The following is a 14,953-nucleotide window of genomic DNA, read 5'->3' on the forward strand; positions in this document are numbered from 1 at the left end:
ATGTTCCCTTTGAAATAGATAAAATGGTAACAGCTTGTAATTGCTCAAGTTTCTATTAAGCAAGTAAAGAATTGTTTGTGTCAGCTGGGGTATAAGTAAGTGTAAAATCATAGCATAGTAGAACAAATAGTCTTTTGGTTGATTAGTCTTGGCTTTGCTAGAATTTTTAGAAACCAAAAATCCTTTCTTTAAAGAAATATACTTCATTCTGACTAAATTAAGGGGGGTTTTTTTATGTCAATCTAATGCTAACTTCATTTATTAACCTTTTTTTTGTGATAACACAGAGTAATAGATAACAGATTAATAATCTTTGCTTTTAAACAAGGAGAGAGGGGTTTTTTTTTCCCCTACCCTCTTTTGTTATCTTGGATTGATGAGATCACTAAAAGCAATGCGTTTCAGCCATGTGGGCTCTGGAGGAAGGTACTGAATTCAAAGTCCTCTGTGCTTTAAAAAACAGATGCTACAAAACAGAAAAAAACAACCCCTACTCCATTATCTTCCTTGTATTATACTTAGAGTCCTTTGCTCAAAGCTAGTGAGAGCTTGTGCACTGTTTGCACACTCAGCTGCCTGTGGAGAGGTTCAGCACCCAAACTTCCTTCCACAAGCTTCATGAGAACAAGGTGAGCAAGACTACATCCGTGGGACAAAGACAGGAGGGGGTGGTGTTCTTTGGAGTGTGGGACGAGATGGTGTCTGGTCACCTTTCTGACAGGTCTGTGGGTACTGTTTGAGAGCAGTGGTTGGAGAAAACATGAGGGAACAGAGGATGCTGCTGAGTAGGTAGCCCAGACACTTCCCTGGCTTATCTGCAGTACTTGAGCAGTGGCTGTGGCTCCTGCAGGAGGTTCAGCAGTGATGTTTGCATTGCTGCAGGACTGTACATCCCATCATCCCTCCTGTTTTCCTAGGCTATTATACTCTCCAGGTATGGCATTTTTCAGGCTGCTGTGTGTAGGAGAAAGAAAGTATTCACATATCAGTGTATGCGCCGTTTTTTGTTTCGGGTTTTTGATTTTTTTTTTTTTTGACTCTGTGTTCATTGACTTCAAAGTACAAGCTTTCCAGCCATCAGCTGGTCTTTGATCTTCCCCTGTGGTTACAAGCCTCCAGAAGGAGGAACATCAAAGCCAGGAATGGCTAGTTTTGTTGGCAGATGGGGATTTAATTGTTGCCCTCCTTTGTTCTACTAGGATGCATTCCAGGAAGAATATTACCGCACAGGAACCTACCCAGCAGTCCCTATAATACCACCCCGTCGACCATGGACACTTTTGAACTGGCTTTTCTGGGCCTTATTGCTGCTATATCCTTTGTTCAAGCTGCTCATCAACATGATCAACAGTGGCTCATCACTGACACTGGCTAGTTTTGCATTTGTCATTATAATAGGTAAGTTTACTGATATGAAAAGATTACTTACAGCATAACTGTCCAGTAGGATTTATTGAGACTTGCTAAATATAAAAATGACTTGTGAATTCAACAACCCCATCCAATATGTCCACTCTGGACCAAGTTAAAAAGATTCTTTTTTTGTTTATTTTTGTGTAGTTGGATCATTTTTTGTAAGAGCTGCATACCAAATTTTCTATTTCTGTGGAATTCAGGACTTCTCAGTGGGTTGCCTACAAAAGGCTTTCTTTTCTTGTGTTGCTGTGTTCTACTTTAAATGCTTAGAAGAGAGGCACAAGGATAATTTATTCCTTTGAGAATGCTTTTGTCTAATCATAGTTTGATGTGTCACGCACTGGTAATCCATGAACTCGTGATTTAAGCACAGCCTGTTGTGACCATCTACTCTGACTTACGTAGCACAGGGCATGGACTGTCACAGGTGATTCCTGCAGTTCCTGTGGCAGTTCTGAATTGCCTTGGTTCGTATTTCAATTAATATGATATGTAACAGGAGGAAGGAAAACAAAACAAGGAGCTGGCCCAAAGAAAGGGAGGGTGATCTCATTTGGTGTTCTTCATGGAAGCAGGAACCGGGTCAGTTTGGCAAATTGCATCATATCTGGGTGTCTGTGCTTGTGTGGTGGTTTGAAGAGCAAGTTGCCTTCCAGAATAAGCCATACATTTTTAAAGCAAATATTCTCTGTGATTGCACTGACCATCACAAGTATTTATGACATCATCACCTTCATGTCCGTGTATATTACAAACAACCATGGAAACAAGAAACAGAACTTCACAGTCTTCCTAGCTCTGAGAGAACTTGGATACAGATCTGACTTAAAAAGCCATGTCCAGAATAGCAACACAGAGGAAATACGAAAACATGGAGCATTTTCTTGTCTCAGAAGTGGATCTTTGCTCTCTACCCAGGAAATTTTTCCTAGCACATAACATTTCTTTGCATTCTCAGAAGTCTGAATCTTGAGCTAGACAGGTTAACTAAAGTCCTTCTGGCCACCTGTGAAGAGCTTGATGTGGTAAGCACACAATATTCTTTTTGAGAAAGTGCCCACCAAAACAAATGCTGTGTCAAGCTCTTGTTGATGCTTCTTACAAAGAAAATTGGAGAAGGAACAATTTGTGTATGTGCGTGTTGTGTGCAGGCAGGAAATCTCCTTCATGATGCTTTGAGCCCAGAGGAAGGAAAACAAGGATAAGGTCCAGCATAATAGTTGGTACCTTAGGTGGGCAGGGTAGAGGAAAAAAAGAAGGGGATCCTGTGCTCTTGTCTTCATCTGGAGAAATTGCTGGTGCTTGTTACCCTGGGAATGCTTTGTGTAAAATGTGTAAGAATTCCTTGGAGCAGCAACCACAACTTAAAAGCTTCTTTTTCCATCCACCTTACTTGTTGGAAGTCACAGGCAGTGCCCCCTTCCCCTTCTCTGACTGGTGAAGAGGATGGGAGTATAGAGTGAACACTGTGGTTGGGCTGTGCTCAGGAATGGGAGGTGATGGGTTCCAATCCCTGTCACTGACAGAGAAAGGTGGATCAGCCTCCCCTGTGCTCCCGTTCAGAGTGGGTAAACAGCAGTGGGTGGGATGAGGTGTGACACCATTGCAAATGCTACTGCCTGGCAGTTTGCTCAAGGGGACATTTGTTCTGCATTTGGGAGAAATGCTGGCATAGTCTGTTTGGTGCTAGAATGTGGAATGATGGCCTAATGGTGCACTGAAATGTAGCTGTTGCAAAATGGTTTGAATTTCTCATCTTTCCTTCAGCATTTTCCTCCTAATTCAGTTTCTCCACTCAGCAGACTGGTTGGTTGGGTGCCATTCCAAAGTGCTTTATGCCTTGTGTACCCTCCACAGGGAGCCTCACACCATTATTCAGGTTTTCTGGAGTTTAACCTCAGGGCCAGCTGCTCTACTGCTTGGCATTGTAGCATTTATGATGCTTTTGGATTTAGCCCTCTTTAATTTAGATGAGTGACACCACACCACTCACCCTCCACCTCTAAGTGTAATACAATCTTGCCATTAGTCACGTAGGTCATGTCTTTCTCTATCAAGAAGTGAGAGAAAGAACCTGTAAAGGAAAAAAGCTATGATACCACCAAGGACAGATGTAGGTTTCGGGGTTCAGGGGTCCAGTCGGGACGGGTGGACAGTGACGGAGACGAGAGATCTCTATAGGCAGGTCTTGGGACACAGCCGGTTTATTGTAAAGGGCGTGGGTATTGGGGCACTGCTCAGAGCTGGTAGACTCAGCTCTGAGCAGGCCCAAGAGAGCAAGAGAGTAAACGGGTGAGAGAGAGAGAGAGTGTAAGAGCAAGAGTAAGAGCAAGAGTAGAAGTGGAAGAGCGAATGTCTGAAGTCCTGGTTACAATACAATAAATCATCTTCTGTACTGAATATTCTAATTGTCACTAACCAATCTAATACAAGATACAAATCCTATAGCATTTACATACAGCCTATAAGAGTTCTTATATTACCATAGAGTGTTACATCTTAACTTCTAAAAACTACTCTTTGGACCCCTTCTGCTGAGCTAGTAGGGTCTGCTCTGACCCTTGGACCTGCCTGCAAGCAGAGGGTATTGTTCCATCAAGAGGGGATTACTTCAGTGGCCATACCATTGTTTTCTAGTTGTTCAGTAACTAAGACTTGGTATTTCAAAAGTGGCTTTCATTTCGATGTTGCCTGTGGTTTTCATATTCCCAAAATCTTTTGTCAGGCAATCATATTTATAAGGCTTTCCTGTTTCATCTTCCCCAACAGACAGACAGCAAGAATGCCCTTATTTTCATTTTTTTTCCCTTTTTCTTGCTGTCTTACTCCCCACTTAGCTTTCTTCTGCTTTGAGCCACAAGGAAAGGTTAATAAGCAGGCTGCCCTGAGTCATCTCTTGAATGCAGTGATAATCCAAAGGATTTATTCTCAGGTTATCTGTAACTGTGGAGCTACCAGAAGACTACAGCAGCAGCCTGCTGCCAGAATGAACAGCAGCATTGGGTGTGAGCTCCCAGGCTGCCAAAGCCCAGCAGAACACCTTGAGGGTGTGTGATGTGCACTGCTGCCCCATAGACAGCTGCCCCACCTGTGGGCTGATGCAGCTTGCAACTGGTGCAGCACCTCTGTGCTCAGCAGCAGCTCAGTCCTCACTCCACACGTGGTGTGACAAATCCCAACGCGCCCGTAATTGCCTGGGATTTGCCCTGCAGTGGAGGACCCGTAGGAGGGGCTGCTGCCCGGTCAGACTCAGCCACCTTTTGCTGATGAGCAGGAAGTAAGAAAGATGATGTCACTTATTAGCAGATAGCAGCCACTGTGGAGAGAAGAGAATCCATGGGAGTGGAAGAAAGATCAGCCATGAGTCAAACCAAACAAAACGCAGAGCTGGTCTCTCTCGTGGTCACTTAAAACTGGATGTGTCATTATGTGCCAAGGGAGCAACAGTTACCTTAGTATGTTACAGTCTGTTTCTGTTTTACCATATTCCTTTAAAACCAATGTTCTTGCTAGTTGGGAATAATTGGTCTCTTTCTGTGGAAGCAGAAAAAATCTTCAGCCCAAGCTGTCATATTGACTTCAGTAGCCAAGAGCTGAGTTTCTGTAGCAAGGCCATTCTCCCCAGACTGTGCTTTGTATCCCTAGGGGCATCTCTGTCATGAATGTTCTGGATGTAGTGCAGCCATCTGTTGACAGAGGAGCAACCAGTATTTTATTTTGCAGTTTGTGTCCAGCTTTAGGCAAGGGCTCAGAGGTGGCTCCTGCAGTGGCTGGGAGACAGCAGTGCATGGACACCAATGCAGCTTGGAGGTTGTGGCTCTTGGTGCCAGCTGGAACTGTCTGCCCAGCACAGCCAGTCTGCAGCAAAGCAGGGAGGAATGTGTTTGCTGTCTTTCCCAGTGGGAGTGGTAATTGGTACCTGGTGGCTTAACAGTGTAAAAGGAAGGGTTTTTTGTAGACTGGAGGGATTTATCAGATGATAAAACCAGCTTTTCCCATTTTTCCTAGCAGACCTTTTCTCACTGTTTGTAACTGAAGCACATGGGTAGTGGTTTGGTTTCTTTCTATGGCACTTTGACAGCTCACCTGATACTCCAGGATCAGGAACTTTACTCCCTAAAAGCCCATTCTAGTATATTGCTGGTTTTAAGGGTGGGTTTCAGTACCTGATACAGGTGCAGATAAGCACAAAATTAACTTTTTGTGATAGAGCAGAGTAACTAGAAGGTCCTTTTACCTGGTACCCTCTGCATTGTTTCTAGACTGTCATTTGTCCTTTGGATAGTTTCTGCTTATTGTGCTCTCCAGTAAAGCACTGACTGGCTTGTAAGTAACTGGCTGTTCAGGTGGAAAGAGCCGTAAGAAAAATGCTCCACTCAAGCTGGAGCAGAAGGACTGTAATCCCTCAGACCCTGAGATGTAAAGAATGAATAACCAGTGTGTGTATGGCTCTGCTTGGTTCAGCTCAAACTCTTTCAGCCCTGTATAAATAACATCTCCTCTTTGTACTGTGAATGCTCTCCCCTTGTGCTTTGCTGTGCAGCAGTTTGGCTGTTTATACTCCCAGCAATCATCACACTGTGCTCATACCTTACTGCTGGTCTGGGACTGGAAGCCCTTTGTGAGACTACTTGAACCAACACAAGGCAGTCACTGCTCCAGAGGATAAATCCTCGAGTAGTTAGAGGTACAAAAGTGTTTTGAAAACCAGCTTTAATTTCACAGGACACATGGGAAGAGATTTAGGTACTTAGCTCACAACAGCTATTTAAAACTTGGTGCTGATATTTTGGTGCTGAAGCAGTGAGCACATCTGTCAAATGTCAGTATCTGTATTTGACAGCAGCTTCTTTTTTTTCTCCTCCTCCTGCTTCCCCAGTCTGATTTGGCTTCAAAGAACCAAGTGTTGGGTTGCCTTTCATGTTTTGATAACTTGTGTTGAGGAGGACACCCACCCTCCATGCTCTAGAGGTAATTTATTATAAAGCTGTCAACAGCAGTTAAAAGGGGAATGTTTGCAAAAGATGAGAGGGGTTTTAAAGGGAGCAGCAGCTCTGCCATGTTTAATGCTAAAAGCACAGTGGAAGCTGAGCTGATGGCACAGGGCCAGCAGCTCTGTGTCAGTTCTAGGCGAGAGAAGTGTTCCAGCTGAACCGAGTGCAAGTAGCAGTGAGCCAGCTCCGATTCCATGGGAGCTGCTGTGTGTGTGCTGTGCTCTGTGTGCATGGGATCACCCTGCAAACCTGGGCACGTCACAGTGTGCAAGAGCAGAGTGGGGACCAAAGGGCTGGAGCATGATGTGACCTGGGCAGTGAGGCTGGCAGTGCCTGTAGGCTGAAATGAATGGAAGGTGAGGAGAGGACAAGCCAACAGGGTTGTAGGAAGTTTTAACACAGGATACAAACCATGTGCAGGATCGTGCCTGTGTTGATTCTGCCTTCTGGTGGAGCTGCCAGACAGTCTGGCCTTTCAGCCTGGTGCCTAGAAATTGGGAGTTTGGGGTGGGTTGTTTGCTTTTTTTGTGTGATGCTTGTTTCTTCTTCATAGTATGTAGGATAGGCCCTCAATGGAAATGTCTACCATTCATACACTTTTGTTGTTCAAATCTTAATTTCAATGCATAACCTATATAACACAGGTGCCTGCTGTGCTGTTCATAGCACTTGCTGTGTGGTATAAAGGCAGGGTAACAGATGAGAAAAAATCCTGAGGTGTAAGCGAAAAGGTGGAAATCCTTTGAGCTAAGGTTTTGCTGAGGGCTGAGATACTACATGTGGAGGTGGTGGTTTTCTTGGAGGTAAAATGTGTTCCAAGAAAGAGATTACATTATTGGCTCTCCTGATTGTGTCAGCTCAGCCCTCCTTGAGCCCCTGGCACTCCAGCAGGCAGAGCAGGTCCTCAGCAACTTCCTACATCTTTTGGATGCTGAGTACTGGTGGGCAGAAGGATGCAGGAGCTCAGTTACCTGTTTGCCACGGAGCAGCGCACGGATGCTTCAGCCAATAGCTTCTCTCATGCTCTTCTCAGGGTGGACTTAAACCCTCACAGCTATTAAGTTAGACACTGCTGATTAGTTACTGCTTGATCTCCCTTTCTCCCCTTTCTTGAAGTAAAAACCCCAAATTTCCCCTTACTACAGTTGTGTGTAAAACAATAAGTGAATGGTATCATTCAGGAAGTGCAATGGTATCACTCGGGTCTGCACTGAGGCTCCAGGAGAGTTGTGGCGAGGAGGCAGTGCAGGGACAGGCCAGTGAGGCAGCCCAGCCTTACCCCACTTTGCTTCCACAACCTTGGCAAACATTAGTCCTCTTCTCCTTGCACCCCACCTCCCCCAGGGTGCTGAGGGCTACAGGGTGAAACGGGGACAGAAGGCAGTGGCAGCTTCTGCCAGGGAGCAAAGGAAGAAAAGAAGAAATCTCAACTGCTGAACTAGTTGGTTTGTGAGTCCAGGCAGTGGCATTCTTAGAACTGGATGAAATCTCCAATATGGCGTGTGGTTGCTGTAACAGCTGCTCTTATTTATGCTCTGTGTCCATCTGCAGATGCTGTTTCTATCCCTTGTGGTTAAAATCTTAATGATCTCATGCTTACTATTATGTTATGATCCCTACGGCCTACATGTTGGATCTTTTTCTTGTGTTCCCCAGCTCAGGGCCAGTTAAATGTCAGAAATGGTATTCTTTCTTGTCTGTCTGTGAGAGTGAAGCCCTTTGCTTGTCTCACTGGTGTGTGTTTCTATTCATGGGCTGACAGTGGAGTGTCAGTGAGTGCCCTCAGAGCCTGCTCCCTTTCTGGGCTGTTCACTGCACAGCTCTGCCTGTGAGAGGGCCCTGCTTTCCTGGCACCCACAAGACCTGAGGGCAGCCCCATGGGTAGACCAGCTTCCCAGTGTCCAGCCATGCTGTCACATCATGTGTAACTCATCCCTGTATCCAGTTACCACTTGCACTCTGAAAACTGCCAATTTACTGTCAGCCTACACAGCTCGAGGCTGTAGGGACAGCTCTTTGTGGCCGATGTTGTTGTGCCAAGCAGCAGCTGCTCAAGCACAGGGCAGTGCTGTTTGCCAGCTGGCAGCCCCCTCCCCTGCCAGTGCTGAAGAGCAGCAAATGCCAGGACACGGGGTTGGATCACCCCTGCTGTTCAGAAGGGAAGCCTGGTAGTGGGATGAAGCCTCTGGATTCTCTTGGTGATATCTGGCACTGACTTAACCATAAAGAGTTCTTTGGCTGGTGAGAGTTTGTCCAGGCTCATCTTAAGAAGTAAAGACCCATAAGAATGAGACATTTAGAGCACCTCACCTTACTGGGCCTTTCCAGCATCGCTCAGAAAGACAGTAGGATTTGGAGGCTTTGGGGAGGTTTGTGGCTTTCTTGGGTTTGTTTGGTTTGGGTTCCTTTTTTTTGGAAAGCATTCTGAGCAGAGGGACGATGTTTGTGACTTCCGGACATGAAAGAAGCATGACAGTTCTGAGTATGTACAGTAGCTGAGCCGAAGCTTGAGGAGTAATAGATTTTGGGCAGCTGAGCCCCTTTACAAAAAAACCAAAAGTGTGAGGGAAGGAGTTAAGTTGCATTTAACTTAGTCACTTTAAGTGCTACAGATAAATAAATAAAATAATCCCTGCACATGGTGAATTATTACCACAGAATCATCTATGAAAGTCTTTTAAATTAACCTGGTTTCTTGTAAGGGCCTTTTTCATGAGCTGTCATTAACAAATGCCACAACTTACCTTTTTTTATCAAAACCTGAAGTTCCCTTGCGCTCGCTTGTGCTCTTCCAGCCACGGGGCTGCTGAAAGCCAGCAGAATTCCCTTCCCCTGGCACACAGGGCTGTGCACCCCTGTGCCTCTCACACCCATCCTGGTTCCTTGTAGCCTCTTCCCTGCTGATGGGAGCAGACGTGTCCAGCCTGAGGCTCTTCCTTCATGAGATGCCACAGGCCAATAAACTGATGTGGAGGTGCGGGAGCATCAAATGCACCTTTGATCCAAGGTCTCTTTCATGATGCTACAACCAGGACAGATCTTCAGGCCTTGCCTCAAGCAGCTTTAACTGTGTTTGTTTTGCAGCTTCTGTTGGTGTCAGATGGATGATCGGGGTTACAGAAATTAACAAGGGCTCCACCTATGGCAACAACGACAACAAACAGAAACAAAAGTAGCATCTCCAGAGACTGCTTCAATCCAAAGAGAACAAATGCAACTGCTGAAAACTCTTAAGTGCAGATCATGGTCCTTCAAGTGAGATCAGAGGATGAGTAATTGCTGTGCATATCTGAATTTGTGCTCCTGTTGTTTTTCTCTGGGGGTTTGGGCTGGATGATGTGCTGGAAAGATGCACTCCTGCATCTACCCTCAACAACAGGTTTGCACATGTGTGGTTGGTTTGTTTTCCTATGAAGTGTCTTAGGTTTTGAAGAAAAAAAAATAAATTCCAGCGTGCTTGTATGAAGAGACTCTACCTGGAAACTAACCAGAGGTGCAGGCTTTAATGTCAGAAGACTGTTACAAGATGATTAAACTTGATAGTTGTGTAGATCACACAGTTTAACAACCATAATCTGTCAGTGTTTAAATACAGTACAGCAGGATGCTGTGCTTGGTTATAGCAGTATTGGACTGAAGCAGCTCTGCTGAATTGGCAGAACTACAGTAGAGTTTTTGTACATCCAGAACTTATTCCCACAGTGTGCACTACATGGGCCCTTCAAAACTTCAGCCAGACCCTGCACATCCAGGCAGCAGAGCCTGGCAGTAGCATAACCTGGATCAGAATTTGGCCTTGTGGCCTGAGCAGAGCTAAGTTACCCACTGCCATCTCTTTCCCGAGGCCATACATCCAAGGCTTTAAATGCTACTTAAAATTCCAGGCCATCCTAACAATTGTGGAAAGAAAATAACTGGGCATGGTGTAGTGAAAAAATGCAACATGTGCATTAAAATGTATGCCCCACACCCATACTGTTGTGATCCTAATTAACCTGCTTGTCTGTCTTTTCTGATAAATTAGTTTACTTGGTGCCTCATAACAGTCAGCCTAAGTAATAGTAAATTATTTTCTTCAGGGGAGGAGAGGGGAACTAGGAGGGAGACCTAGGACAGTGGGTATAGCTCATTTTATGTCTTAACTTGATTTGACACCCGTCTGAATTAAATAAAATTAGAATCAAGCTCTGAGCAAGGTGGGGTTGCTGTGACATTCCCAGTACTGATTTCAGGGCAGCTGCCTCTTGTTTTTAAACCTCTAGAGTTAAGGATCTGCAGGTTACTAGAAAGAACTTGTTTAAAGCAGGAAAAAAGGAAAAGAGGGCACATTAACTAACAGCAATTATGATTGGAAAAAAATCCCAGTTTTTTAAAGTTGATAGATCCTGACTCTGAGTAATGGAGGTTGTGACTGGCACTTTCACAGACAGTCCATTTTCACTAGGCACAGGACTAAACCGTGACAGTCTCTAGTGAAGGAAGTGAGCAGTCTTATTCTAGCAGCTGGTATAAAGACGTTTCTCTTGTCATATAATAAAACTGAGGCTGGAAGAAACAGGCTAATACAACAGTTTGAATCATTCCATGAATATGTATTTGCTATTCAGTACATCAGATAATCTAGAAACTCACCCTTTTAATAGGCAACACCTAAAAAGCAGGTGAAGTAGTGCTCTTAGCATGGAGCTATAAGTTTATGGATAGTGGAGGCAGTAAAATTTACAACATGAAAGAAGGAACAGACCATGGGAAGTGTGAGAGACTGGTTTTGGGGGCTTTTTTCCTCACACATCTTGTGTACACATGCATTCCCTACACTCTGAAGCTTTCTGGAATAGGGTGTATGATGGAAAAACTACATCAGAGCCCATGTTTCTGTTCATGAAAACACATGAAATAGAGCCAAAGAGTAGAAAATACTGCAATATTTACAATGCTATTTAATAATAGTACATGCCCTGCACTCTATTTGCTGTAACACTCCTAACAGTGAAAAACTGAGTATTACATCCTGTAGTAATGATCAGGCACATTAACAAGCCAGACCTGAGGACACTGTACCCAACAGTTTGAAAGTGGGTGGCAGGGGAGAAAGGAAAGGCCTCTCCAGGGTAGCATTTTACTGTAAACATTACCTGGCAGGTCCAGTGGCCTTTTCTCACGGTGGTGGGTGAATAGTTCTGAGCAGCAAATACATACTCCTGGAATGACAATGGCTGTTCTACCTTCATAAGAGCCACAGATTTAACATGCAGCAAGGAAGAAATTAAGCATTCCTTATGAATCTTAGTCCTTTCCCCTCCACCTGCATGCAGTGCCACTTCTCCCAGAGGAAAGTACCAAACCAGTAAATACTTCTGAAAGAGTGCAGGGATTATTTCATACCCATTTCCCTGGGTCCAACCCTTAGAACAGGCTGAGGGCCAAACCTGCCACTCCTGGATCCACCCTCCTAAGCACTTCTGCAAGTCCGGGCACACCACTGAGGCCCCTCCAGCACTCATGGACAAACAGAGAAAGCTTAATGGTCCTTGCCAAACTTGTCCAGTTCACTGTATTAAAGGAATGACATAGATCATTAGGAAGCAGTGTTTGCCGCTCATCCCCACAAGCAACTGTATGTTCTACAACTGCCTTAACAAAAATTAGTCTTAATGTTTGTTTATACAAAAATAAACGTATAAAAAGCTGATATGCAGTGACTGAGTTTTCTTTTAGTTGGAAAGAACACGCTTGTAACAATTTGTTACCTCTGTCCTGACTCCTAAAGGCTGTCCACAGTTCCTGTTTGTGTTCAAGGGCACCTGAAGCAAGGCAAGTGAGGACACACATCACTCAGACACTTCTGGTGCACTGCAAAGTGAAGCACACAGCAGGCTGGGGGGACACTTTCACCTCAGGTACTTTCACAGTCCTTTACTGAGGATGACAACACACTTCCCCTCCTATCACAGAACTGAAAACAGAGAACTGAAAAGGAGGGAAAGTCTGTGTTTGAATTCAGCATAATATTTTTTGAGAGCCTAAATACACGCACAGGTGACATGCACAGCAAGGCTCGTATTTTTCTAGAAATGTCAGATTTTGTGGTACCTCCTGAACAGCTCACCCCACACCTGTGACTAATCAAGATTTGTGGATTAAGATGACAAGACACCAGAATATAAAACCAAATATTAAAAGCAAGTTTTAAGTTACCTATTTTAAGTCTAAAGCTGTAACAGGAATATGTAAGCTTGCATTAATGTTTACAAGTAACAGTTTTAAGTCACCTGTTTGTAATAGCAAGTTAAAAAAAAAAAAAAAAAAAAATCAACAAGATCATGCATTGCAGGCTGTTTCTTTCAATTGCTAACCACTGCTAATCTCTCTTCCTTGTCTGGGGCTGATGACAACTGGGGTGTGGTGGGGAAATGAAAGCCCAGGATCAGAAGTCAGTTTTCAAAGTAGGTTCTTGGTTTTGCCAAACAGAACACAAGAATCGTCTTGTACAGTTCTCTTCTAGAAGACAGAAAGGCCATGCAGAGCACTCCCTGTTCAGAGTGCACACATTCAAGAAGGAAGTTATCCCTTAGATAAAAGGCAGTGTCAGAAATTGCCCATCACTCTCTTTCCTGAGAGGGCGATGAAAGGGAACCTTACTTCTCTCACCACTTGTGTAAGAAGCATCTCACACTACTGATCTTGAAACTTGACACAACACTGACTATTGCAATATAAGGGCAGCTTATTCCAGTTAGGTCAGCTTAGCAGTCTTATCCCAATGTTGCAAAAAAGTTTAAAAAGCCACACAGCCCCACATTTATTTTTGGAAGAAAAACCCTTCACCAACATCTCCTAAAATAAACCATTTATTGAGAAAAACCTTTTTTTTTAAATTTCATTAATCAGCCTTGTGCATAACAAATCTGAAGCTTGCCAAAAACAAATAAACAAAAACCCCAGTAAAAGTTCACAGTCAGTGCACTCAAACAGATTTAAAAACAAGGTCCATAACGCCTGATAACACTACAGCATTTTTCTGAACCTAGAAAGTTCAAAAATACTACATATTAACATTACAAGTTCTCAATCAAATGAGAAACAGGAGAAGGAACAAAAAGGGTATGGTCCATATACAGTAGTAATGGCACTTTCACTGAAACATGCAGCTTCTTCCAACTTGCGGACACGCCACGTGAGCAACACGTGCCGAGTAAAATGTACAGGAGCAGCAGAGGAAGTGACACCGTCACTTGTGCAGTCTTCGTTAAGGTCAACTTTTATACTGTTTCTCAGCACAGTCTTTATGTAAATATTACATACAGTAGTGATTCAAATCTTGTCAGAATAGAAAAGGCCAGAGACTGAGTAACTTCATTCTTCATCTGTGCAAACCTGTGAAGGAAGCAAAAGGCAATTACTTCAGCCATCTCCCTCCTGCAGCAAGATTACAAATGATCAATCTCTTTAGCACCTTCACATCTTTGAAACTTTTTTTTCCTCCCTTGTTACGCAATAATGCATTACAAGTGTTTGTATGGGAGTACCGACATTCCCACTGTCACCATGCATCGTTCAGGTGCCTAAAGCAGTGTCCACCTCCGTGACGGATGGGATCTGCTACAGCTGCACTGCTGAGGGGGGGGGGTGATGATCCCAAACACACTGCCACTGAACCAGAACACCGAAGTGATCAACTTTATGCTGGAAAATGGGACAGAATTCAATAACATACTGTGCTCCCACTTCTCCAAAAAAAGAAGTTACTAATACAGCTCAATTGGTAGCTGTGAATATTTGCCTGTTGTTAAGTAAAGCATCACACCACAGTTCATGAAGAACTGCAGACTGTTACACCAGCTGCCAGATAGGACATTCAGCATGACCTTAACCTTAAGTATGAGCTTAAAAGAAAAGCAGCCCCTTGCACAGAAGAATGGAAGAGTTCTCAAGCATGTGCTGGTTTCACTTTTTACGGAGGGGGTCCTTATCTCTAAAAACCTGTGCATTTGCACTTGCTGAAGTTTTTGCTGCAGAGCCCTTCAGATCCAATTAGCTACCACTGAGTTGAAGCCTGACTTGTCTTTTTAACATAAAGATAATGCATTTCAAAACAGCAGTGAGAGTTTAATGTGTGGTGCACACCAGGTCCTATAGTCAAATGCTTTCTAAGAACAACACGGGCTTCTGGAAAGTTGCCAATCCATGTATCCTGGACAGCATCAACTTGCTAGCAGCCCCTCACCATGGTACCAAGCCCTGTGGCATCACTGAAAACAGAGAAGCTGACTAAAAGCTGTTCCCAGTTCCCATCTGCAGTTTTTGTAGCCAAAGTCATCAGACAAACCTTGACAAAAGGATGATCGAGAAGCTGGCTGGCCGTCCACCTCATCTTTGGGTCACTTTCCAGGCAGTGGCAAAGGAAGTCTTTCCCTTCTGGGCTCACTTTGTCAGGAATAGGAGGTTTATGACCCATCCCCACTTTATACATGATCTGGAAGTTGTGCTCATATTCGTGCCAAGGCCTCTGCAACAGTTAACAGCATTGCTAAGTGCAAGCT

The 14,953-nt window shown here is 44.1% G+C and overlaps 2 protein-coding genes across 7 annotated transcripts in view; one reads left to right on the forward strand and one right to left on the reverse strand.

The window, feature by feature from the left end:
- Positions 1–12,102, forward strand: part of AGPAT4 (1-acylglycerol-3-phosphate O-acyltransferase 4) — an 84,111-nt gene extending 72,009 nt beyond the window's left edge. For all 3 annotated transcript variants that reach the window (XM_048299672.1, XM_048299671.1, XM_048299670.1), the window contains 2 exons: positions 1,200–1,398; positions 9,495–12,102. In XM_048299672.1, coding sequence (XP_048155629.1) covers positions 1,200–1,398; positions 9,495–9,586 — 291 coding nt within the window. In that variant the 3' untranslated portion in view covers positions 9,587–12,102. The remainder of the gene's footprint in view (positions 1–1,199; positions 1,399–9,494) is intronic.
- Positions 12,103–13,245: 1,143 nt separating this feature from the next.
- MAP3K4 (mitogen-activated protein kinase kinase kinase 4) overlaps positions 13,246–14,953 on the reverse strand; it is a 68,274-nt gene continuing 66,566 nt past the window's right edge. For all 4 annotated transcript variants that reach the window (XM_048299669.1, XM_048299668.1, XM_048299666.1 and 1 more), the window contains 2 exons: positions 14,740–14,919; positions 13,246–13,787 (listed from right to left, as the gene is read on the reverse strand). In XM_048299669.1, coding sequence (XP_048155626.1) covers positions 13,767–13,787; positions 14,740–14,919 — 201 coding nt within the window. In that variant the 3' untranslated portion in view covers positions 13,246–13,766. The remainder of the gene's footprint in view (positions 13,788–14,739; positions 14,920–14,953) is intronic.

Source organism: Corvus hawaiiensis, chromosome 3 (genome assembly GCF_020740725.1).
Source record: "Corvus hawaiiensis isolate bCorHaw1 chromosome 3, bCorHaw1.pri.cur, whole genome shotgun sequence".
Classification (NCBI taxonomy): domain Eukaryota; kingdom Metazoa; phylum Chordata; class Aves; order Passeriformes; family Corvidae; genus Corvus; species Corvus hawaiiensis.